This window comes from Lissotriton helveticus, chromosome 10 (genome assembly GCF_964261635.1).
Source record: "Lissotriton helveticus chromosome 10, aLisHel1.1, whole genome shotgun sequence".
Lineage (NCBI taxonomy): Eukaryota > Metazoa > Chordata > Amphibia > Caudata > Salamandridae > Lissotriton > Lissotriton helveticus.
Genome location: NC_136071.1, coordinates 357,377,503 through 357,404,738, shown reverse-complemented (window position 1 = coordinate 357,404,738; position 27,236 = coordinate 357,377,503). Strand labels below are relative to the sequence as shown.

General features: G+C 39.9%; 1 protein-coding gene across 1 annotated transcript in view; it reads right to left on the bottom strand.

The window, feature by feature from the left end:
* Window positions 1–1,260: 1,260 nt before the first annotated feature.
* Window positions 1,261–27,236, bottom strand: part of LOC144783826 (uncharacterized) — a 152,077-nt gene continuing 126,101 nt past the window's right edge. The window contains exons 4-5 of the mRNA XM_078662575.1: window positions 6,316–6,507; window positions 1,261–1,606 (exon numbers count right to left, since the gene is read on the bottom strand). Of these exons, the coding sequence (XP_078518701.1) occupies window positions 1,586–1,606; window positions 6,316–6,507 (213 nt within the window). The 3' untranslated portion in view covers window positions 1,261–1,585. The remainder of the gene's footprint in view (window positions 1,607–6,315; window positions 6,508–27,236) is intronic.

Here is a 27,236-nt window from a genome sequence, read left to right as displayed (position 1 = left end):
GAAGGCCTTTAATGCAATGATCCCTCCACAATTGCAGTATGGAGCAGAAATTTTATGTCTAGGAGGGAAAAGTACCTGGGACAGCGAGGAAGGGAAATGCTTAAAAGCATTGATGTCATTGCCTAGCTCATCAATGATTCAGGCCATTAGGCTAGAGCTAGACTTGATATCATGGAATGTCCAGGTCCAAGTCAGTTTACTTAGATTTTGGAAACAACAGGGGACAAGGGAAGATGGTAAAGTGTCACTTTGGTGTATGAAGGAGATTCAGCTGAGTGAACTAAAGTGGGCGAAAGTAATAAGAAAGAAACTCTACTCCATCTGTGACAATTTGAAGGTGAAAATCGATCCCCAGTCCTTGCACATTGAAGAACCAGAAAGTGTACTCAAATCCCTAGGGAAGCAAAAGTCTAGACTAACTGATATGGAGCATCTGAGACAAAAAGAGTCCATGCAAGTTATGATAAATAGTTAGAGGAATGAAAATTGGTATCCTTACCTAGACACCCTACCAAATCAATGGCTCAGAATGGAATTATTAAGAGTGAGAGTAGGCATTAACCCCGCTCGAGCCAATGATAAAATAAAAAGAATACTGGTGGACCCTGACGGCAGATGTAAATGTGGGATGGGCATGAAATGCAATTGTTTACACATTTTAATGGATTGCAAAAAATTGTTAGACCAACAAAAATTGTTCCTACGTCCATTTTTTTTTAAAGTATGGGATTGGGTCACGGACGAAAGCAATTAAGATCCTCATGGACATGAAGTATCTTGATATTGCAATAGCAGTGGTGAGGTATATCCAGGCTGTTAAAAAGTTATTTATGGAATAGGGAATGGACATTGATATAGAGGAAATTTAAACTGGGTAATTTTAAATGGTTTAAATAGAAATTAAAAATGTTTGGATCACATATGTGTTTTTGAATGTGCGCATAAATGTATGAAATTGTTTTAATAAAATTAAGAGTGATCTTAGGAAAATTAATTTATTTGATGTAAGGAGACAATGAATTTGTAATAATGATGGCTCTTTTACAATTTTAATCAAATGCTGTGGTTTATGCTGTTTAAAGACCTATGGTCAAAAGAAACTTATTTTGATTTGATTTATTCAGTATGCAAGCTAGAAGATTCTGTGAAAGCAATCGGTTAAATTGTATGACTTTCATTTTTATAATTCACAACTATATTAACTTAAAACAACAAACTTGTTTTGCATAATAATACAATAGTCAAATAAAAATATCCTCCTTCGGTCCTTGCCCAATTATTTATTTCCTGTTCTCTTACAGCTGCATCGTCTGTGCTGTCATTAGCTTCATCAGCATACACAGTCATGGTAAGAGGACGCTTCTCTCATTTTTACTAATATTTTACACAGAGCAGGCTCCAATTGTTCTGCAGGTGTTTTTGAATCCATGGGGTCTCCTCCTCCTCACACATCAAATGCGCGTCTCCATCATGCCTATTCAGGAGGTCAGATGTCCTTTCTTGGGCTGCGGGTCTACTTAGGCACCATGATATCTTTATGTCTTCTCTGTCTCAAGACTGCAGGATGGGAGTAACAGACAACTGCTCAAGGAGTACGCAGTGTAACCTAGGGGTTTAAAGACAGCATTGTAAAAATACCAGATCTGAAAAATATCACTTGTCATTGCCTAATTAGAACGACCTGAAAGACAACCCTGCTCTATTGATTTGGTTTTAGGTGAACAATGCTGTAGACAAATAACTTTACCAACTGCACCACCTCCTCTTTTCCGGAATGTTTGCAACTTCATATTTTTTTAATTATGAGCAACAGTGATACGAAAACTGGCAATCAGGTATGTTATTCCCTATTGCACAGGTACTGATAATTTTAAAACAAAACCCAACAACCAACTTCCATTGCAGAGAAAGTCAAAAGTAGCTGAAACATGAATACGGGTCATCTGCACATTCCTGGATTATATGATGTATTTCACTTGGGTCATTTCCATTCTTTCTTCTTGGGAAGCGCAATTCACAACTTAGCAGTGGATGGCAACAACTATATATAGAAATTGTGTTCTCAGAATACAGCCTTACATTTGTTGAAGTCCCCAGTTCTCATAGATCATTGTGATCTAACATGACAGCTGGTTGTATGTGATTTCATAGAAAAAAGATTTAATTGAATACCATTACTGAGAAATCATTTCACCTAAACTTTTTTGTGGAAATGTGCAGTATGAATGGCATATATCATGTCAAAACAACCAATTCATAGAATATCTTTTTTTCTGAATTGGCTTTTGCTTGCTTTATTTAAAAGTGTAAAAGCAACTATGCGTAACCTTGAAATGCAGATAGAACGCTGGTTGAAGCTTCCACTCTCTATGTTCGGTAGAATTGAGCTTATGAAGATGGTATTTCTCCCAAAATGTCAATACATGTTCCACAACGTCTCCATCCCGCTTCCAGATAGCTTCTTCAAGACCCTACAAACACACCTGATCTGGCTCGCCCGGGGGGATGGCAAATGACCCAGGATACGCTGGGATACTATGACTTTGCCATACGAGAGGGGGGGGTTGGGGGCCCCCGACTTCAGATTGTACTATCTGGTTGCGCAGGCCAGTTTTTCCCACTCTTGGTACCATCCAGACGCGCGTATTCCATATGGGAAACCTGAATCTGACTTGGCACTCCCGACTTCACTTTCCTTTCTTCTGCCCCAGGGTTTTCCTCGTGACCCTAGGAATATTCAGACGGTATCTACCACGAGCTGGGTGTGGCGTAAACTTTCACGGATCACAAGACATGGTTCCCTGTATTCCTCTGACATCCCTATAGCACACAATCCATGGCTCCCCATCATGCAAGAGAATTTAGATTCTGCGGGTACTTAAATCTCACTCTATGGTAAAATTTGGCGATTTGTTTCCAGAGGGGCACGTGTTTGATAATGCGAGCTGAGAGCGGGTGACCAAACTGACCTTCATGGACCAGTTTATTTTTACAGGGGTACGCAGGGCTCTGCGTGCTAAAATATCGGAATACCCGCTTGAGCCGCAGTCCTTCGGACCTCTAGCTCTCGTCATTACTAACCCGGACGGGGCTCAATTGATATCTAAATTATTTTAATCCCGTGCCATGATACGAAGATCCGGACTGCCTGGGAGGCGAACTTAGGGCATCCGATACTGGAAGACCAATGGGCCTTCTGCTGTGCACAAACTACGGGAATCTTGCTCAACAGCAGGCATAAATTGATACACTTTAAATACCTATGCAGGGCATACATGACCCTGGCTAAACTTCACGCGATTGATCCTTCCAGGCCACACAGTTGTAGGAAGTGCAACAGCCTTTTCGCCGATTTCCCCATTTGACATAGACCTGCCCCAAGATTGTGGAGTTTTGGGTGGTTGTTTCTGAGATACTGTCGCACATGACACAGCTAGAAATAGCCCCCCACCCGGAGGTTGCGCTCCTAGGGTACATCCATAACATGCCCAATAAAACACAGAAATTCATTGCTCTCGCGCTGCTTTCGGCTAAACGCAAAATAGTGCTTCGATGGGACAGCAAATTAGAGCCTACAAAGAGTGCATGGCTTGCTAGTCTTACTTTTTGCAACACAAGTTGCGAATTATATGAGACACTGCTTGCACCCAAGTCCCATCCAGAAGATTTATGGAGCCCGCTCAAGTCATATCTACAGAGTCTGGACCCTAGTTCCCTCACTCAAACCCCTGCTGGCATAGTTCCGACAGGCATGAAATTAACAGATTGCACAGGTGTTAGTATTAGTCATGCAACATTATGTACCTCGGAGGGTGGGAGTTTGCTGGTTATGGGTCGATGTGCCAATGAGACAAATCAACTTGTGATGGTCAGACATTGTAATATTTTGACTTCCCTTTTATTTCTGTGTGCCATGGTTTATGATAGCACCTTGTGCATGGAACTGCTCATATATATATTATCAGGAACAACTATCAAGATACCATTTACTGTATATGATTGAATAATGATAACTTTTTTTTAAAAAGATGGAAAAGCAATAGTTGCCAGTCTATGGTTCAGAAACTTTGTTTTAATCTGAGGTATTTATTTCAGTGCTTTTCTTTGGGGGACATTATTTCAGATGTATATATTTTACATTGACAAATATTTACTTCTGACACGTTTAATTCACTGACTCCTCAAGACCCCCAAACCCCATCCATTTCTGATCCCTTCATGACCCCTAAACCACCATCTATCCCTGCCCCCTAAAGTCCTCACCATGCCTAAACTACACCTATCGCTGACCCCTACACTCAACCCAAACCTAAACCTAAAGCCCCTCAGTACACCTAAACTACACCCATCCTGTCCCCTAAGCTCCACCCATCTCTGAACCATAAAACATCTTTCAACCCCTAAACTCCACCCATCCCAGAACCCTAAAACCACTCTTTACCCCTAAACACCACCTATTCCTGAACCCCAAAAACACTTCATACACCGAAATCCCACCCTTCCCTGAACCCTTAAAAGCCTGCACCTGATGTAAACTTCACTCATTCCTTAAACATAAAAACCCTCAGCACCCCTAAAATCCATCCATCCCTAAAAGCTAAAAACCTTTTCTACATTTAAACTCCAACAGTACCTGAACCCTGAAACCCCCTCTCTACCTTGAACACCACCCTTTCCCGAAAACTAAAAAACCTTCACCACCCCTAAACTCCACCCATTCTTGAACCCTAAAATCACCTTTCCATGCCTAAACGCCCCAATCCCTGACCCCTAAGAGCACCTCATCACCCCTAAACATTACCCATCCCTGAAACCAACATTTCCTCACTATCCCTAAACTCCACCCAAGTTTAATGTACTTTGGGATTCTTCATTAACATTATCTTTTCTTTCAAATATTTCTTTTAATGTTCAATTTATTTCCCTTTCCTTAAATCGGGTTTCCATGGTTTGGTTTCCTCCAGTGTGGTTTCTCTGTTTTCGTTTTCCATTAATTCACATACATCAAGACTGATAAGTAGGCAACACTGTCAGGCACAGCAAACAGATCATGAAATTCCATAAGCCGTGCCCACTTTTCTTTGGCACAAAATAGTGGCAACACAAAACCACAATCTGAGGGGAATTCCATCAGTGGGGGTATACCAGTACTTGCCCTCTGGGTTGACTCCTGTTTTACATCTGTTGCCAGATTTGGATGGCAGGTGTAGGCACCCTTGGCCCACCTAGATTTGCTTTCTCACCATTAACTATCCTTTTCTCCTTATGCAGAAGTAGACTTGCAAGCAGGGACTGCGGCCATTACTAAGGTACTGATGAACAATAGTATCAGCCAACACCACAATGCATGTACCAACTCAAAATATCCCAGCTATATTTCTGTTGCATCAATTTAATTCTACTGCTCACCATTCACAAAGTCCACAAGGAGCAGGTGTCAGCCATGCCACCACTCGGAAAAGATAAATGTTGCTGGGGTTGTACATTACTTTGCTACTGCACATCGATGTCACAATACCTTCTATTTTATGCTGAATACCAATTTGCACTAGTAATGGCTGATATGAATGCCACACATGATCTCTAAGCAAACAGTGGTTTTCATACACTTGTAGCACACGCATGGCCTTATTTACAAAGGTGTATATACATGTACATATTTACTCACATGTATATTTACTACTACACCTAGGTGTAACTCTATACTTTTTTGCTGTTCACATTCCTGAGGATAGATGTACCCCAAGGCGTAGACTTACATGTCTCCACCATTTCAAACAAGGGGTTGAGCCTCCTACAACAGGATTTACTGGTGTTAAGTTAATGCTAGTAACTTTGTAAACATAGGTGGAGATCATGATAAGTGTGGCAAAGATCTCCCTATGGAAAGTATAGGGAATACTATTAACGTTTATTACTTGTAAAAACATTTTTTATGTATAAGATAAACGTAAATCCATTTCAAATAGTTATTACCCTGCAACCAATAAAATAAAACGTTAGGGCACATTAAGTCATCAAATGAAATGTGTATTTAATAATTCATTTTTTATATATTAAGTTCATTTAGAAATAACCCCAAATAATATTTTAAAACAATTCCCATTATTACTGACTAGTATTTATATCTAATATGTCGCACATTTTGTTAAAGGTTTTGTGTTGCAACATTAAGTTTATTATTCAGGTTTAAAATATTGAGATATTTATTAGATGTATCCCTTAACTACAAACAAAAGAAAGAAATACCCAAACAGGCATCTGTATAGCAAGGCATTGTACACAATAGCAAATACTGATAAAGGTCATGCTTACCGTTTGAATATGTGGATCTTCAGTCTCTCTTTCCTTTCTCATTTCATCAGTTTCCTTTGTCGCATTCATGGTCCCATTATTACAGCAGCCCACGCAGCGGCCAATGGTGGCATTATAGTCTCTTCCCAAGGAATCGGTAATGTTTATTTTCAGCCCTGGTAACACATTCATGTTGTAAGCTGTCAGTCCACCCTGTGGAAGGATACATATTATATAATAGGGTCAGCATCTTCGTATTTGGTTAACTGTAATTTTACTACATCTAGAAGAGCTGAATTAGCCACCTGCAAGCAACACATTTGTTTCAGTTAGTTCAGATTAGTGCTCTTTGTTTAGTCTTTCTATACTGCATGTGGCAGGCAGGGGTCCTTTCCTTACCCATCTCACCTGCACAGCTACTCTTGTCATCTCACTTGATTAAGCCACTTGTAGTTAATGGGAATGGAGAATCCGATTTCTGTAAGCACTAGACTCTGTGTCTAGTGCTTACACACTTCTCTCACGACACTCTTTTGTTGTTTTACAAGATTTTACAGGGGGTATCAAGAGTGCCCTTTTCCCTCTCTCTCAATTTGTTATTACTGAATCCGATTTCTGGCCATGCTCAGCCGGTTATGTTCTCCTGTAATGGCTACGTATGTTTTGAGGTCTTCTTTGTGTCAGTAAGGTGGTTAGGTTGGTCCTACTGAGTATCAAAGGACATACTTTGTACACGTGTCCTGCTGATTTCTTCTCAGAGTGACTGTTAGAGGTCCTTAAGGAGGCTGTGGCCCTCTGGGAACTTCCTAGATCCATGCGGAAGGTGATTGTTGTGATGTTACTTAAGCCAAACCGAAACCCGGGGAAGCTAGGTTCACACCGCCCACAGCCCATGTTGACCTTGGATGTCAAAGTCTTGGATAAATTCTTTGGACAACAAATCACAGACAGTGATTGACCTGTTGGTGCATGCCGACGAGTGTGGCTTTATCCCGACTAGGAGCACGGTAATTAATATTTGCAGGCTTACTTGTGTCATGCACTATGTTCAGGGCATGGACATGTCAGCCGTACTGGCGGCCCTAGAAATCGAAAAGGCATTTGATACATTTAGCTGGGACTATATTTGGCAGTGGTCTCCAGAATGGGATTTGGCACAAAATACTAAAACCCACAGCTCGTGTCCATGCAGGGGTTATGTCTCACAGAAGTGGAACATTGGGAGAGGAGCTCGGCAAGATTGTCCTGTGTCACCATTATTGCGCTCTTTGCCAATGGAACCATTTGAGGTGCATCTGCAAAAGGTTCTACAGCAGTGTGGCATTCGGGTGGGAAACTTGCTGCACTTTATTTCTCTAGATGCCGTTGATGCCTTACTGAATCTACAATAGCCAGAAATATCTGTGCCCAGATTATTAGCGGAACTGCTCAGATTTGGATCGGTCTCTGGGCTTAATATCAACCTAGAGAAATCCTTGGTGATTCCTTTGGTGGGCCTGGTGGGGAGGTCAGAGTACAAATTACCAGGGTGGGACTAAGATTGGAACTCAGCTGGTACAGATATCTGGTGATACAGGTAGCCCACACAGCAGACAATAATATGACTACACCATGTGCAGGGTGCTGTCAAGCTTACAGGCCTCGATCACCTTTTGGATTAAGATGCCGCTGTCGGTCACTGGTAAGGTGGTGATACTGAAAATGGCAGCAATTTCCCCCAATACCATTGCACTCTACAAAACAGCAACTAGCTAGGAGCACATCCAAACAACACAAAAGTCTGTTATTTTCACTTATCCAGGTAGGTAAGAGAAGATGTGTTGAATTAAACATCCTTAAATCTGCCACACTGAAGGGAGTTAGGTCTCCCTGACCTAGAGATGTACTATCTGGCAAACTCAATGGCAGCATGCTGCAGGATGGTGTATGGAAGAACATGATTGCGAAAAGTGGTTACTTGCTCCTTAGGTTCACAAGACTTTCCAATGTATTTAACGCAGGCAGGTGACAGGATAAACACTGTCCATATTTGGTGCGCCAAGAGGCATATGCATGTGAACTGACTATAACAAAGATATTACATAGACCCCCGTTCTCCTACAGCTGCTACCATGGTGGCTACAACTCATCCTGTGAATCAGCCGTGTAGTGGTTCTTGGAGGCGTGGAAGAAGGGCAGGTGCAATACACTGGGTGATCTATATCCCAGTGACAAGTGCATTATGTTTCAGGAGGCACAGGACAATTTCAGGGAAGGCCTGAGTCACTTTTTGCCACTCACTAGAATATATATATATATATATATATACATATATATATATATATAAACAACAAATTGTCCTGTCGCAACGGGAGCTCTGTTGCGATGGGTGCCCGTGAAGAGACCAGGGCAGTGTCTCTGGTTGATTTAATACAAAAAGAATCTCGCGGCACACTTCTTGGATGAATGCAGTTATTTATTCAAACGTGGCACAACACCTACGCGTTTCGAACCGTAGTTCCTGGTCACGGTAGTGATTGTGATTAGTCCCTTTTCACTTTTATTTATAACATTACATACACCATTGGTTTGCTGGGGCATGCTGGTCTTTGTAGTTAAGAAGATTTCACTGTTGCATTGCTTCATGCATTTTAATGCTTGCTGTGCACAACAAAGAGGAATATATAAGTCACTGCATATGGAAGCGTGCCTATTTTTACAGGATCTCTCGCTTCCAAAACGCACGTGCGTGTTAAATCCTGCCTACTGTGTATCTGTAGACTGGATTTGAAGCGTGACTGTTAGACTAATTGTCTTATGCAATACAGGGCTGAGTGCCCTACGTCCCCGTTGTTGTCCTGTGTCAAGCATCACAAATTGAATTCTAATAGTGAATTACCAAAAATATACAGAATATTCGGTCTGTCACTGCCATTAACTGATTGCTATTGTTCAAAAATATAGAGAGTCTGATTTTTATAAGTGGACATAAAGTTCTTCATCGCCATTGAGACGAGCCGGCTGTTTCGTTTTGAACCTGATTATTAACTTTGATTCGAGACGTCTCAGTGTTTGCTTGCGGTTCCCACCTCTTTCATGTTGTGGAACGCTTGCCAGTCCAAAGAATTTCACATCAAGCCAAGTTTTTGATTCGTGGCTGGCCATGTGTTTTGCTATTGCATAGGAAAAGTCTCTGTTTTGAATAGCACGAATGTGTTGCAGTATTCTAGTTTTCAGTGGACATGTCGTGCTACCTATATATGCTTTACCACAGAAACATTGTAGCATATACACAACAAATGACGACTCGCAGGTGATGCTGGTCCTGATGATAAAGGTTTTTCCTTCTGGATCTCTTAGGTTCTTAGTGTTTTTTCCTATTTTACAGGCCTTGCAAGTTGGACATTTGGTAAATCCTTTTTTCCTTTGGTCCAACCAAGATTCTGGTTTGTTCATTGCAAAGTGACTTTGTGTTAATTGATCAGCAAGGTTGGGAGCTCTTTTGTATGCTATCAATGGATGGTCTCCAATGGTCATACCAATGTCAGGATCTTTGCGCAAAACATGCCAATATTTCATCATTATCTTTTGTATTTTGTAGCTCTCCTTGCTGTATGTTATTATCAGCCGCGGCTGATCCTCCTTTTGTGCTGCATTCTGTGAATCAATGTTTGTCGGTTGGTTGCTTTGTTGATCTTTATTTACGAGGGTGTCTGCTCTGGTTTTGGTACGTGCTCTTGTTTCACATATTTCTAGATCTGTTTTTTTATATCCTCTTTGTAGGAATCGTTCCTTGGTTTCTTTGAATTTCTTTTCCATTTCGTGGTCTTCCGAGCAGTTCCTTTTCATCCTTAAAAATTCTCCATATGGAATGCTCTTTTTTAATTGATGTGGATGGAAGCTCAAGCCATGTAAGAGACTGTTTGTTGCAGTTTTCTTTCTGTGAACAGTTGTTTGTATTTTGCTGTTGGAAATGTACACTTTTGTGTCCAAAAATTCAATCTCTTTGGCACTTACTGTGTATGTGAATTTTAATCCCACGTTGTTGTTGTTTAAGACTTCAAAGAAGATGAGGAATTCTGATTCAGTTCCCTTCCACAAGAGAAAGAGATCGTCGATGAATCGTAGCCAAAGTGCCACTTTGGCCATGTGGTGGTCATTTTCCTCTCTCCAAGCCACGCTCCTATCCCACCATCCCATCACGAGATTCGCGTAGCTTGGAGAGAAGGACACTCCCATCGCTGTTCCGCAGCATTGTTCATAAAGAGTTTTATTGAACAGAAACACATTGTTGTGCAAACACATGGAGATCATTTCCTTGATCATTTTCGAATGTTCCCTTCGCGTGATAGGTAGTTGATCCAGAAAGTAACTGATTGCCTTTAGCCCAATGTCATGGTTGATGGATGTATATAGTGATATCACATCGATCGTTACCAGCAGATAGTTCGGTTGCCATTCCATATCCATGAGTGTACGCAAAAAGTCACCTGTGTCCTTAATATAGGAACTTAATGTGGGCACAAAAGGAGCAATAAAATAATCCACATAGCTGGACACATTTTCATAGAGACTGCCGCAGCTCGAAATTATAGGGTGTCCCGGAGGTTTGTTAAGAGTCTTATGCACTTTTGGCAGGAAATATATGGTCGGGATAATTGGATTCTCGACCATTAAAAATTTCTTTTCATTCTCCGTTAGTAGACCATTCGATTGCCAAGTGGTTAGTTTGATTTCAAGTTCTTGTTTCATCTTGTCAATTGGATTCTTCGCTAGTACTTTGTAGTTGTTGGTGTTACTCAATTGTCTGATTGCTTCCTCCACATAATGCTCCTTTTCCATTACAACAATGTTGCCGCCTTTGTCAGCGGGTTTGATCTCTATTTTATGGTTGTTCCTCAGACTTTGTATTGCCGTCCGTTCTGCTTTTGTTAAATTCTCTTTTTTATTTTTGTTGTGAGTATTGTGTATACCTTCAATGTCACTAATTACCAGTTCATGGAATGTATCAATTTTATTGCCCGGATACAAGGTTGGGCAAAATTTTGATTTAGGTCTGAAGTTTGTATGGCAATATTCGTCTGTTATAATGCCCATTTCATCTAGCACCTGGGTGTCTGGTATTTGCGTATCTTCAATCTCATTGGCCAACTCATAGGCGATGCGTAGATGTGGAATTTCTGATGTTGAGTACCCAAACGTTTGATCTGCTGGTGTTGGTTCCACTTGAGTTCTGTCTACGTTCTTCATTTTTTTAGCAAAGAATTTCTTCAATTTAAGTTTTCTTGTGTATTTGTAAATGTCGATTTTTGTATCAGTTAGATCATGGTGAGTTTCAGGGCAAAACGAGAGTCCCTTGTTTAATAAACTCTGTTCGTTGAATGTTAGGTTGTGTCTGGACAGGTTTATCACTAAATTAGGGGTTCCCCTATCAGTTATTTCTTTGTCACCGTGCGTGCCCTCAGGTTGTATCTGTTCCCTTCTTCGTTTGCTGCGCCTTGTTTTGCTCTTTGGTTTATTTGGGGAGCATAGCCCCTTCCCCTTGGTCTGCGTCTGTTTTGTCCTCTGCCTCTTGTGTTGCCTCGCGGTGTTTGTTGCTCCTGATAGAGCAACTTCATCTCGTCTAAAAAAGAGAACCGTTGTAGTCCTGGTCTTCTTTGTTCTCCCTCGCTGAGGTCTGATTCAGAGCCACTTGTTTGATCGCCCGGGGTTAGAGTGTTATATATATATATAATCTACTGGCGGTCGCCAGTAGGTATATATAGTTAGGATTTTTTCCCTATGGGATTTTTGAAAATTCTATGTCTAATAACTTTGGCATTTGTGGACGGAATTTGCTGAAATTTTCAGGAAAATGGAACATTTTGTTTCTGAGCAGCCACTGAAAATTTGGGGGGTGTTTGTCAAGGGGGGCTGAGAAAAAAGGGGGGTCCCAAAACGCGTTTTTCCCATGTTAATTTCCATAGGGCGGTTGGCCTCACTTTTAGGCCGAACGGCTGAATGGATTTGCACGAAACTTGGCAAAATTGTAGGGACTGTTAGCCCGATGTGCCTTTGCTAGGTCTCAATATATGTGCTCCAGTGGATTTTGAGAAATTAACGTTCAAAAAAAGATATATATCTGTAAGCGCGCTCCGGGCAGCGCTCCGGTTCGCGTACTTGACGCGTAACGGAACTTCGCATAGCGAAGCTGATTGGCTCTCCGGTGTCTGTCAACATTCTAAACAGTCCGGAGCGGCCGCCATCTTGTCTCTCGGTAGGATCGAGAGACAAGAGGAGGCCAAAACAAAGGGGGAAGTGACCATAAGGGGGCATAGTAGATCCTCCCTGACCCCCTAGGTTTGATGTAGAGGCTTTAAAAGGGCCCCGCAGGGCAAAAAAAAAAATTTTTTTTTTTGCGTGGGGAGCGCCCGGTCCGCGAACCGGGAAGCGTTCTGGGGAGCGTACTAAAAGGAAAAAAGAATGATAGACTTTTCTAATATTGTATGTTAATTGATTGTTTGTTTTGTTGATTTTTTTTATTTATTTATTTTTTAAACAATTATTTATTATTGTGATTGTGTTTCAAAATTTAATAAAATGTCTAACATTTCACTGTCTGAAATGTCGTTATTTTCATTGAACATAGCTTGTAATGTTTGAGTGTGTAAAATGTCCTCATTTTCAAGGAGGACATCTACTGCTTGCACACATTGCAGTAGTTCTTGGTCCCAAGTTTCATCCATAAATTCTATATAATTTGGATCAATTATTTCTTGGTTGCTCTCTTGCAGGACAATTTGAAATGAAACTTTCTGTTCGCCTTCCATGTTGCCTGAAATTTGGATAAAAAAAAATATATTAGTACAGATAGGGCACTGTTGGGATTACTTTTAGATAGGCAGTTTTTATCAGTGAATTTATCTTTGGGCAGTGTATAGTATCAGAGTGGAAGTAGGAATATAAAAAAGTGTATGTGATTTAACGTAAGTAAAATCATAATTATACAAGAGAAACCTAACTCCATCCATAACTATAACAGAGAAGTCTATCTAAATCTATAACTACTACAGAGGGATAGTATATAACTATCAGAAAAAGTTTACCATATTAACTTAAAGTGCACAATATACTTCAGTTTTTAAAATAACAACTTACCTTTACAAAGAAGTTGAAGTTATTAGTGAAAATCCTATTGAAATGTACACCAGGAAGTAGTAGTCAAAATGGCTGTGTTTCCTTCTCTTCCTTTATATATATTCAGGTATATAACCAATCAAATGTCTGGTAAAAAAAATTGAAAATGAAAGTAACATTTTCATTGGTTGTCAATTCCAACACTAGAGATGTGTTTTGTGAAGTAATTTACCTCACGGTATTTAGAGAGGTCTACAGGCTAAATGGCTAAATGGAATTTCAATCAAATTTGTGAAAATGGTAGGGATTGGTATGTAGTATGAGCTAATCTATATTTGGTGAAAGTGTCTCCAGTCGCTTTTCTGTAAATTACTTTCCCACCTTTTTTGATGGTGCGCTTCCCGGGGAGCGACCCGGTACGCGAACTGGCGAGCGCCCCGGTACGCGAACCTGAAGCGTTACGGGAGTCCACCATTTTGTGTTTCGGTCGAATTAAGATACAAGATGGAGGGCAAATAATGTTCAGAATGGGTAGAAGGGGACACGGTAGACGTATTTTGACCCCCTAGGTTTTCTGAGGATGGCTGAGGAAGCCCATATGTGCGAAAAAAAAACATTTTTTTAAAAAATTTCACGCGGTTAGCTTCCGGTTCGCGTACCGGGTAGCGCCCCGGGGAGCGTACTTTGTTGAAAATTTGTGAAAAAAGTTAGAGTAAAATAATCATTGTGAGTGATCAGATGTAGGGTAGCTCTGAGAAGAGCTTTTGGGTTAATGGTACATTTAGGTACTTATAAGTAGGTACCAATGCACAGTTTTAAATTCAAAATGAAAACTCTGTTCCCTTCATCTGAGAAGTGAACTCCATCTCCTCTGTAGATATCTTGCATGTAGTAACGCAAGTTATTGTTGTACATGGAGCCCATTCCATGGTCTCTCATGTAAGCTGAAACAGATTTGTTTACATGCTTCCTCGATTTCTCAATTTGTGGACAAAATTGGTTCGACCACCTCCATTTCTGTCTTTGGCATATATTTGAATATACCAAGGCAGTTTGAGGAAAAAGAGCCATCAATTGCTCAAAGGTGTCCTTTAAAAGCATTTCCAGACCTACACCAGTCAAAGTGCCCAAGTCATTACCTCCACAGTGCAAAATTAACAGGTCAGGTTTAGGCAAATGCATAAAGGTTTTCACCAATGGTATCAATTGGTGACATTTTAATCCTCTGTGGCCAAACCACTTAATTTCCACATCTTGTAAATTGAGGTTAGGTAAATTTCTGTTCTTAGCATACCTTTGAGCCCAGTAGATGTAACTATGTCGAACAATCCAGACAGAAAACATGGTGAGAGAAGGTTCTGCTGCAGTCAGATGAAGTGTGGCAATGAAATGGCAGTTGGAAAAATAAGATTTTAAAATGAAAAAAACTGTGGAGTTTCTGTGTTAAGGAAGCAGTAGCAGTGATTGGTGGATTTTGATTGCTGAAAACAGAAAGTTAGGGTGCATGGATGTGTTCTTTGAAAGATGTAATCTGAATGGTCAAGAAAAAATCCTTTAATGAAAGATTGCACTGGATACGCAGGTGCACTGAGAGTTCAGAGTTCAATTGAAACATTGTTGTGTGAACTTGCAAACATCAGAGGTCTTTCAGGAGGTGGTTGCTATGCAAAAAAGGCAGAGAGGCCAGAGGGGGGAAGGGTGTTGATTTGAAAAAAGTGAGGGAAGAGTTTTGATTGGGTGACATGAGAGATATGTGTGAAGAATTACAGCATTTCTGTGCTTTTCATAGCTGCAGACTCTGGAGTGCATACCTTTTGCTCTGCTAAAGACAATTTGGTGTGTTTCTGAGACTGTTTTGAAACTCATAAAGTATTTGCTAAGGTGAGAAAAGATTCATTTAATTTAGATAGAGAATAGTATGGTTTAGGGAGAAAATTATGAAGAAAGTTGTGTATTTAAAATGTTGCTTTGTGTCAAGTGTTTTACAAATAGATTTTGTTTCTTTGAGTTACATAGCCATGTTAAAAGTGACCCTTAAAAAACGCTTTCATGTGTCTTAGGGCATTGTAAGTCATGTCCCGATGAATGTAGGTATAAAATTGATTTATATGATGTGTTTAAAATCGTTTTTTGAAAAATATTAGGTTTCTTGAAATGTACTGTTAGAGCTTCATAGGTTGCTTGGGGCATATTTATAAGGCATTTGAGTCTCTCTGATTTTATTTTTCCCATTTTAACTTAAGACCTTTCCCCGTGGAGCAAGGTCCTTGTAAATATGCCCCCATCTGTGCTTGGCAAATTTAGATTTTAATTCTTTGACTAACATAGCCATGTTAACAGGGACCCAGAAATGGTGCAAGGGCCTTAAAAAAACGCTTTCATGTGTCTTAGGGCATTGTAAGTCATTTCCCCTTGAATGTCGGTATATCATTGATTTTGTTGATGTGTTTAAAATCGTTTTTTGAAAAATATTAGGTTTCTTGAAATGTACTGTTAGAGCTTCATAGGTTGCTTGGGGCATATTTATAAGGCATTTGAGTCTCTCTGATTTTATTTTTCCCATTTTAACTTAAGACCTTTCCCCGGGGAGCAAGGTCCTTGTAAATATGCCCCCATCTGTGCTTGGCAAATTTAGATTTTAATTCTTTGACTAACATAGCCATGTTAAAAGTGACCCAGAAATGGTGCAAGGGCCTTAAAAAAACGCTTTCATGTGTCTTAGGGCATTGTAAGTTATTTCCCCTTGAATGTAGGTATATCATTGATTTTGTTGCTGTGTTTAAAATCGTTTTTTAAAAAATATTAGGTTTCTTGAAATGTACTGTTAGAGCTTCATAGGTTGCTTGGGGCATATTTATAAGGCATTTGAGTCTCTCTGATGTTATTTTTCCCATTTTAATTTAAGACCTTTCCCCGTGGAGCAAGGTCCTTGTAAATATGCCCCCATCTGTGCTTGGCAAATTTAGATTTTAATTCTTTGACTAACATAGCCATGTTAAAAGTGACCCAGAAATGGTGCAAGGGCCTTAAAAAAACGCTTTCATGTGTCTTAGGCCATTTTAAGTCATTTCCCCTTGAATGTAGGTATATCATTGATTTTGTTGATGTGTTTAAAATCGTTTTTTGAAAAATATTAGGTTTCTTGAAATGTACTGTTAGAGCTTCATAGGTTGCTTGGGGCATATTTATAAGGCATTTGAGTCTCTCTGATTTTATTTTTCCCATTTTAACTTAAGACCTTTCCCCGTGGAGCAAGGTCCTTGTAAATATGCCCCCATCTGTGCTTGGCAAATTTAGATTTTAATTCTTTGACTAACATAGCCATGTTAAAAGTTACCCAGAAATGAGTCATTCAAATGCATATGATGGCTGTGCGCCTCTTTTGCGCCGCTGTGGGTCACTTTTGGGTAAAAGATGCACCATGTTGCAAGATAGGTTTCAGTTCATCTCCAGCAAGATACCATCAGTTTAAAATGTATATAATTAGCAATGTGTAGGGGGCATGCAGAAGCTGAAGCTTTTGTAAGTGTCAAAGTTGTTGCATGCAGTGCTGCACTTCTGGGTACTGTTTCATATGCTGGACTACATCTGCACTATGAGATACCTAAGCAAAGGAAACACAGGTGATGTGATTGTGAAATGAGGAAAAGAAACTCCACATTTTTCAATTACATCACCTGTGTTTCCTAAGTTTACGAATGACATTGTGCAGATGAAGTTTAGCTCTGTCCACGGACACAAAAGAGGTCTGGCCTTTGTTCAAGAGTGAAGTGGACATGACTTACTTCATTGGTAGGCTTTCACATGTATTATCTCCTTTGTATTCTTCAACAAGCGTAAATTTGATCTGCAACTCTGAGTAGGCCTCACCTTAAACAAACCTCTGGAGAGGCCACACCTTATCGTCATCCTGAATTAATCATTTAAAATGTTAGGGACAGATTTATGATAGGTGTATGCCTCTTTTGCGCCACTGTGCGTCACTTTTGTGACGCAGTGGCGGTGGAAAAGATTTGCTATGAGGTGACAAAATTACAAATTGATGCATCTAGGCAGATGTGTCATGCTGTAAAAAACCCGTGCCACATGAAACCGATGCAGCAGTGATGCAAAAGATGCACCATGTTGCAAGACAGGCCTCACTTCATCTCCAACAAGATAAGAAGCTTAGGGGCAGATTTATGATGACTGGCGCATCCCCAGGGATGCGCCAGTCATCCTGCGCCGCTGCTCCGCCACCCATGGTGCGCCACATTTACAATGCGGCGCACCATGGGGCAAAAACGGCACAGATGTGTGACGCATCTGTGCCGTAAAGGTGGTGCATTGCTGGAGCTGCATCACAAGCGCGACGCAGCTCCAGCAAGGCTCAGGGGTGCCCCATCTCCACAATGCTGCGTCAAGACCTATGCCTGCTTCAAGCAGGCGCAGGGTTTTGACGCAGCATTGTCCTAAAAGTGACTGAGTGAAATCTCATAGATTTCACTGAGCCACTTTTAGGAGGCGTTCCTGCGCAGGAACGCCCCCCCTGCGCAGGAACGCCTCCTTATGGCGCAGGGCTTTACAACGTGACGCATCTCCTAGATGCGTCACATTGTAAATAGGGCGCATTGTTTGCGCCGCCGTTGCGTCAAATAAAGTGACGCACCGGCGGCGCAAGGCCTTCATAATTCTGCCCCTGAGTCTTCTGTAAATGTCAAAATTGTTGTATACACTGCTCAACTTCTGTGTACTCTTTGATATGCTACACTCCATCTGCACTATGAGATACCTAAGCAAAGGAAACACAGGTGATGTGATTGTGAAATGAGGAAAAGAAACTCCACATTTTTCAATTACATCACCTGTGTTTCCTAAGTTTACGAATGACATTGTGCAGATGAAGTTTAGGTCTGTCCACAGAGACAAAAGAGGTCTGGCCTTTGTTCAAGAGTGAAGTGGACATGACTTACTTCATTGGTAGGCTTTCACATGTATTATCTCCTTTGTATTCTTCAACAAGCATAAATTTGATCTGCAACCCTGAGTAGGCCTCACCTTAAACAAACCTCTGGATAGGCCACACCTTATCGTCATCCTGAATTAATCATTTAAAATGTTAGGGACAGATTTATGATAGGTGTATGCCTGTTTTGCGCCACTGTGCGTCACTTTTGTGACGCAGTGGCGGTGCAAAAGATTTGCTATGTGGCGCCATATTTAAAAATTGATGCATCTAGGAAGATGTGTCATGCTGTAAAGTCCCGTGCCACATGAAACCGATGCAGCAGTGATGGAAAAGATGCACCATGTTGCAAGACAGGCCTCATTTCATCTCCAACAAGATAAGAAGCTGAATCTTCTGTAAATGTCAAAATTGTTGTATACACTGCTCAACTTCTGTGTACTCTTTCATATGCTAGAGTCCATCTGCACTATGAGATACCTAAGCAAAGGAAACACAGGTGATGTGATTGTGAAATGAGTAAAAGAAACTCCACATTTTTCAATTGCATTACCTGTGTTTTCTAAGTTTACGAATGACATTGTGCAGATGAGGTTTAGGTCTGTCCACGGACACAGAAGAGGTCTGGCCTTTGTTCAAGAGTGAAGTGGACATGACTTACTTCATTGGTAGGTCTTCACATGTATTATCTCCTCTATAGTCTTCAACAAGCGTAAATTTAATCTGCAACCCTGAGTAGGCCTCACCTTAAACAAACCTCTGGATAGGCCACACCTTATCGTTATCCTGAATCAATCATTTAACATGTTAGGGACAGATTTATGATAGGCATGTGCCTCTTTTGCGCCGCTGTGCGTCACTTTTGTGACGCAGCGGTGGTGCAAAAGATTTGCTATGTGGCAACATATTTAAAAATGGATGCATCTAGGCAGATGTGTCATGCTGTAAAGTCCTGTGCCACATGAAACCTGCGTCAGTTTTCATATAGGTGTTTTGTTGCAAGGTATGCATTAATTTGCAAGAAAGCCCTGTAAAACTAACACAGTGAAATTTAGAAGATTTCACTGAGGCAGCTTTATAGCATTGCTGAATCAAATCCTTACGCCTGTTTGAAACAGGCATAAGAAGTGATACACCATGCAATGTGAGGGTTCCTCCTGTGCATTGCAGTAGACATGTCGCGCTTATGACGTGATTCCTGCAATGTGCTGCTTTTGCGGCACAGATGTGTGACGCATCTGTGCTGTTTTTGCTCAATGGTGCTCCACATTGTAAATTCGGCACACTATGGCTGGCAGAGCAGCGGTGCACATTAACTGGTGCATCCGTGGGGATGCGCCACTTAGCATAAATCTGACCCTGTACATTTAAGTATGAGCAGGGGACACAGAGTCGGTGAGGCTTATCCAAGGTTAAGAAGAGATGAGTCCTGTTCACTGAAAACTTGGACATAGGCCTCACCTCCTCAGCATTGCTGGACATGGATAAATAATAGCTGCAAAATGTTACTCTTGTTAAACAATTTTACTATTATAATCTCTGAGATTTGTCTCTTACTCTGCAACATCTCATTGTTGTTATCTTTCTTTAAAGATAACGACAACATCAACATGAGCGACAATCAGCAATCAGTTGATCTCGACCTCATCATTGAACTCGTAATTGAAACATCAGTGGAAGTAGATCCCTCGGATGATTTAAATCCTGAGGATGAAGAAGAACATGATGAGGATGCAGATTTGTCAGAATTGTATGACATAGGGTGGGAAGCTGACCTGCTTGAGCCTATGGAACTATAAACATTTATTTTTAAAATTTACAATAAATGAAAAGTAAAAATGTAAATTGTTTAATTTTAAATTAAACACACCTTCAAAAACAGGTTATGTGTAGTGTCTTCAATAAAATATTAAAATATGCTCATAAAATTAGATCAGATTCACATATAAAACAGGACAGGTAAATGAAGAAGAATTCCATTTCTTTTCTGCTATTTGTTTATTCTAAATTTGCCAAAGCACTAAAAAATATTCTATGTAAAAATGTCAAGTAGTGTGTTAAGTTTTTGACGACTGTTATTGATTTACTGTTTGGTAATAGTGGTTAATAACATTTTTTATTATATTTTACCACAGATTCAACTGCAGACCATTTCAAAATTTTAAAATGCCTACTAAGGCTCGAATTAGAAAGGCTAAAAAACGTCAAAGACAGCAGGTGTATCAAATACTGCAGCAGTCCTCTACACAAAAAAGTTGTCAAGTCACCAAGAAAGCACCGGGTAAGAGCACGAAATCATTCATAAGTAATATTTGTAGTAAAAAAAGTATTACTACAGAAAATGTTTCAGTCCAGAAAAAGAGAAGCAATTTAAACGGAAAGGAAAGGCCAATGAAAAATGTTACTGCTAGAGCAAGAGATAACTCTGTGCATGATAGTAGAAGGAAACAACAGTTTAGGGACATTCGTAAACGAATGTTCCGCAACAGGATAATTGGCAATTTGTTAAAAAATATTAAGAAAGGTCAACAGAAAGTGGTTTTTTATAAGAGAAAAAAAAAGTTGAGAAAGTTATTGATCAGGCATTTGAAATTAAACGTAAGTTATTTATTTTGATAATCAATAGAATTAGGAAGCTAAACAAGGCAATTTATGATTTCAAAAGAAATAGTAGATGGAAGAGAATAGTTAATCGTAGTAATTTTTGTGAAGTTTTTTCCGGAGAATGGATGCATAGTTCAAGTTGTGAGGCATTTTTTAATGAGGAGAGTTATTTCCAGGATAATGATTTGGTGCATGCAGTTGACACCAGTGGTCGAGCTTATGAAGTGAAAGATGGTTGTCCAGTTGAAAAAGAAAAACTTGTGACAACAGAGACAGAAGAGGTGTTAGGTAATGAGGTTTTAGGAAGACGTCCTAAGGGTCCTGTGTACACCTGGAAGTGTAGTAGTATTTGCAGTGTGCGACAGGATTCCATCAATTTGCTTTGTGATTTTGTACGGACATTTAATAAGAAAAGTTTGAAGCAGAAAATGAAGTTGTTGCAAGAATTAGATCCTTGCAGAGTGAGAGAAGTGACAGGTTTGCATGGTCATTCACTGGCTTGTCTTTCCAGGAGAGTATGCCAGAGTGTTTTTCATCATTTCAGGATGCTAGCAGTGCATCATAATAAAGTGAGGAAATTAGTTAGAATGTTGTATTATGCTAAGAGTCCAGCAATTATGCTTAAACAATTATGCGCTGCTCTTTTGCATGGTTCAGAAGTAGATGTGAAGAATATTTGTGCAGAAATTGAGTTTTGTTACTTTGGAAGTAAAGAGGAGAATGTTGAAATTGACCAAGAAGAAGAGGGTAATGTGGAAGATAGTGTACAGGTTTCCAGTACAGATAATTTTCAGAGGGAAATTGCGACGTTTCAGGTGAAATCAAGTGAGAGGCCTAATTTCACTTGTGTGTGTTGTCGACGCACTTATTATAAGAATCAGACTAAGTTAGTGGATTTATATGCAAAAAGTGAAAGGGAAAATAATAGTGAATGGAAGGATTTCACAACATACTTGATGGTAGAAAATTGTTTTGATTTGGGATCGGATCAACGTGTGTGTACTTATTGTTGTAACAAATTAAATCAAAACCAGATGCCTGTTAGAGCAGTTCATAATAATCTGGAATTGGTTGAGATTCCTTCTGAATTGAAGGATTTAAATACTTATGAATCTATTTTGATTCAAAGTATCCATCCCTTTCAGGCTATTGTAAGAATGGAGCCAAAGACAGGGAAATTGCCTCCATCAGATTTACAGAGAGGATTAAAGGGAAGAGTTGTTTATTTGCCTCTAGATTTGAAGAAAAACATTAACACAATTGGAGTAGAAAAAGTGGAAGAGGAACCTCTGGTTATCTTAGTTAATGGGGTTCCGACAAAGAATAAGAAAATATGGCAAGATTTAGTGGATGTTAGGAAAGTCAAAAAGGCAACATTGTATTTGAAAAAAAATAATAAGTACTATAAGAATGTATATGTTGCAGAAGAGGAAGTAAGTGAGGAAGAGGATAGCGATTTGTGTGCTGGTCAAATTGAGAAAGTAGAACCCTCTACTAGTGAAGAAATATATGAACATTATAGTGTTCATCCTTTGCATTCCAAGGAAGTCATGGGGAATGATATTGAGTTGTTTCAAATGAAACAAGCCAAAGGGAGTCCCATTAGTGTTTGGGAGGAAAGCTTGGAAGCTCGGTGTTTCCCACAGCTTTTTCCAACAGGTCAGGGAGGAAGATATGATGAGCGACCTCATCAAATTCCTGCTTCTGAATACCGGACTTTGCGATTGTATGCAGGAGATGCTAGGTTTCGACAATGTATTCCCTATTTGTTTCATCTCCTGTTTGAAAGCGATCTGTCTGGACTGTCATATGCAGTGAACCACATCTTGAAAAGTGGTATACACATGCAAAACATCTCGGCAAGTGACTTTATGGATAAAGTCAATGTCCAAGACAGTATTTTGGATTGTCACCTGATTAATCTCATGACGTGTCAGCGTGGTACTAATGAGTACTGGTACCGTCGCCATGGTGATTTAAAATGTATGCTGAGGAACTTAGGAAGTCCCACATGGTTCCTCACTCTGAGCTGTGCCGAGTATGGCTGGGAAGACTTACTTGAATTTCTACGAGAGGCAAATGGAAACATTGAAAACATCGAATTCAAGACACCCGGAGAACTGTGCTCTTTGGATCCAGTCAATGTATGCAGGTACTTCAATCATAGATTTGAAGCTATAATGTCTTTCATCATGAATAAGAAGAATCCACCTCTTGGAGAGGTGTTGGATTTCTTCTGGAGAAAGGAGTACCAAGCAAGAGGTGCCCCTCATATACATATGCTGCTGTGGATCAAGGATGCACCTAAATTTGGAACAGATTCAGAAGACTCAGTGATGAGTTTCATACAACAGTATTCTACGTGTGCTGTTCCAAACGCAAAGGAGAAGAAAAGCCTAAGAGAAAAAGTTCTACGTTTCCAAAGCCATCGTTGTGGAAAGTACTGTCGTCGTAAATTCCGAAACAAGGACAAGTTCTACACCAAATGTCGTTTCGGCTTTCCACGACCGGTGATTTCTAAAGGAAGAGTAAACAGTTTCATGTCTTCGCTGCGACATAATGTGATGAAGAAATCACCTAAAAACACATACAATTTGAAGAGGAACGAAGAGTCCAAGTACATCAACGACTACAACCCAGTGATTTTGTCCATGTGGAATGCTAACATGGATATACAGTTTGTGGCTGATAACTGTATGGCTGTGGCTCGGTATGTGACATCTTACATCACCAAAAAAGAAAAGACAGAATTGAAGGATATGTGGGAGGACATTTCCCATGAAAAGAGCCTCAGTAAGAAGTTGTACAGTTTCAGTCTGAAGATGTTGTCGCATCGAGAAATCGGAGCTTACGAATGTTCTGACCGGTTGTCTTCAGCAAGTCTCTATGCCAAATCTAGGAGTATCGTTTGGGCTAGTCTTGGTCTTGCTGCAACGCGTAATCGAGTTCTGAAACCTGTGCGGGAAATTGAGTATTTGGCGGAAAAGGAGCCAAACAGTACCGACATTTTGAAGACCAACATGTTGGATACATATTATCCAAATCGAAGCAGTGACCTCGAGAATGTTTGTCTGTATGAGGTTCTACAAAATTACATATTCAAGAGGAACATCAAAGAAGATACTGAGAAAGGAGTGTATGCTGTAATTGGAAGTGAGGGATGTCTGGTCAAGCAAAGAAAATGCCACTTGGTAAACCATCGAAAATTGAGTGGCGAATCTCCTGAAAAAAAGGAGTTTTTCTATTTAGCACTTTTGCAACTTTTCAAGCCTTGGCGTGCAGAAGAGGAACTGCTTGGAGATTTCCTCTGTTACGAAGACTCTTTCACTGCCGCCAAGGAGACCATAGAATGTCCTGCTTTTCCCAAATATGTAGAAATGTTGAATGCGGAAATCGAGCAGGAAGCAACGATTGCAGCCGAGATTGCCAGAGACAGTTCTCAGGACAGTCAGAGTTCTGTTTCATTGAGTCAGGATCCACTAGGAGGACCTGTTATCGAAAATGAAGCTGCCACTGCCATGAATGAAGTGGAAAGAGCCATGGCACATGCTCAGGAGGATGCGGTTAACTTAGAAGACTTGGAAAGACAACTCAATGTTGAGCAGAGGAAAATATATGACGAAGTTACCAAGCAAATTGATCATGGATTAAGTCATGAGAAGAAAGAGTGCTCATGTACGTCGTTGAAGCCTGTCCGACTGTACATGAGTGGAGAAGCGGGAACTGGAAAAAGTTTCCTCATTAAAGCAATTTCATGTTATTTGCAGGAAAGGACTGAGTCATCGCTGTCTTGTGTTGTCACCGCTCCAACTGGACTGGCAGCACATAACATTAAAGGGATTACTTTACATCGTTTACTGATGCTGCCAGTGGAGCATGACAACAAATTACAATATCACAAGCTATCTGGAGATGCTTGTTGTGAAGTTTCAAGAGTCTTGAGGAAAATGAAACTTCTTATCATTGACGAAGTAAGCATGGTTTCCAATGTCATGCTTGCCTTTGTGCATTTGAGAATGCAAGAAGTTCTCAAAACAGAGTATGATGTGTTATTTGGTGGCAAACACATCATTGTTTTCGGAGATCTTCTGCAGCTGACACCAGTGAAAGGACAACCTGTGTTCAAAATGCTCACGCATGAAGATACCAGGAAGTCCCTAGGGAGCATTGGCAACGTCAATATATGGTTAAACTTCAATTATGCTGAACTGCATGAAAATATGCGTCAGGCGAAGGATGAAGTTTACAAGAATATTCTACAAGATGTTAGAATTGGAAAAGTGACCGAGCATGGGAAAGAAGCTTTACATGCACGATTACTGTCAAATTTATATCCAGAACAAGATGTTGTGCCTGAGAATATTTTTCAGAAAATTACTGAGAAGAAATCTGGAATATGTTTGATGCCAACTCTTGCAGAATGTGCCATCTTCAACAACAAAATGTTGCATTTAGAAAACCAAGAGATTGTGAAACTGGAAGCTATTGACAGAGTAGAGCATATGGGATCAACAATTATTTTGTCTGAGAATTTGAAATCAAAATTGGATTCATTAGAGAAGACTATATCTAAAACTGCAGGTTTTGAAAAGACTCTGAATGTGTGCTTAAACTGCCGTATAATTTTAAGAAGGAATTTACATGTTGAAAGAGGTCTGGTAAATGGATCAATGGGTAATGTTGTTGATTTTGTGAAATACAGAAATAGAGATGGAATTGAATTTAAAAAAATTAAATTTGATGGCATTGAGGAAGTACAGCTAATTGGTCGTTGTTCTGCTAGATTTTTGCTTGTAAAAGACTTATATGTTCGCCGTAAGCAGTTTCCTGTTTGCTTGGCATATGCGGTGACAATCCATAAATCGCAAGGTTTAAGTGTAGACAGTGCATTGGTGAATATTGGCAGTTCTGTGTTCAAGGAGGGTATGGCATATGTGGCATTGTCACGAGTTAGAACTTTATCGGGATTGTACTTGATTGAGTGTGATGTCACAAACATTTGTGCGGATCTAGATTGTGTTAAGGAATACAATAGGTTAAGAAGAGAGTATGCGCCACATTTGCCTCAATATCCTTTGTTTGAGAAATGTGTGGTAGGCCGGAAACGAAGAAATGTGACCAATACTAGGGAGGTTGTAGCAAAAAGACGAAAAGTCGATGAACCTGAAATTATAAGCAGAAACAAAAAGGATTCTGTTGAAGATGTTGTTGGTTTTCAATTTGAAAACAGTTCTGGTGTCAACTGCTATGCTAATGTAGTGGTTAATGTTTTGTTTTCTCTAGAAAATGTAAAAGAAGAGATTGTGGTCAATTCTGATCAAAGATTTTGCAGTTTGTTAAATTCTGTGTTAGAGAAATGTAGCACTGATAGAATAAAAATAGAAAGTGTGTCTGAAATTCGAAATCTGTTAGACAGATGTTCAGGTCAAACACAATTCTCTCAAAATATTCAGCAAGATTGTCAGGAGTTTTTAATGTATATGCTTGATGTATTGCATGCTGAAGGTGTAGATGTAGATCACCTGTTTGGGCTTTCTTATCAATGGCAGCATGACTGCGAGAACTGTAGGGTATCAAGTACTACTAGTGTAGACTCAGAAAGATTTATATATTTAACTTTGCCAGACAGTAAATCAGTCTCCTTTAATAAGCTAGTAAAAGCAGCTGATCACAACATGGAATGTAGCCAATTTAAATCTGAAATGATGTCAACATTATTTATACGAACATGTGGCCAGTATGTCATTTTAATGTTCCAACGATGTAGGCCTGATGGAACAAAATTGACAACTTTAATTAAAAATTTTGTGGCTTCACAGTTGTCAATATCAGGAAGGACTTTTGTAACTGCAGCAATTATATATCATGACGGTCCTTCAATAACATCAGGACATTACACAGCTTATTTAAAGTGTAGAAATGGCTGGTCATTCTGCAACGATTCTGTTTTAATTTTCACAAAAAAATTGCTGTATGACCTTAAAAATTCTTACCTGGTGTTTTTAAAACCAAAATTTTAGGGAAAGAATCTCGGGATGTGCTCTGAGGAACTTCAAGAGGTTCTAATGGCTCCTACACGATTTGGCCTTGAGGATAAGTGTAGTACAGAGACATAACTTCTTACCATAACACTTGACGTCATGGAAAAATAACTGCACTTTGAATGAGTTCAGAAAAACTGTTTCTTTTTATAAGCTAATTGAAGCAGCCAATCAAAACATGGAGTAGAGGGAATGTAAGTCTGCAATGCTGTCTACTGTTTTATATTGCTTTGTGATTAAAAGTGATGTAGAGAATT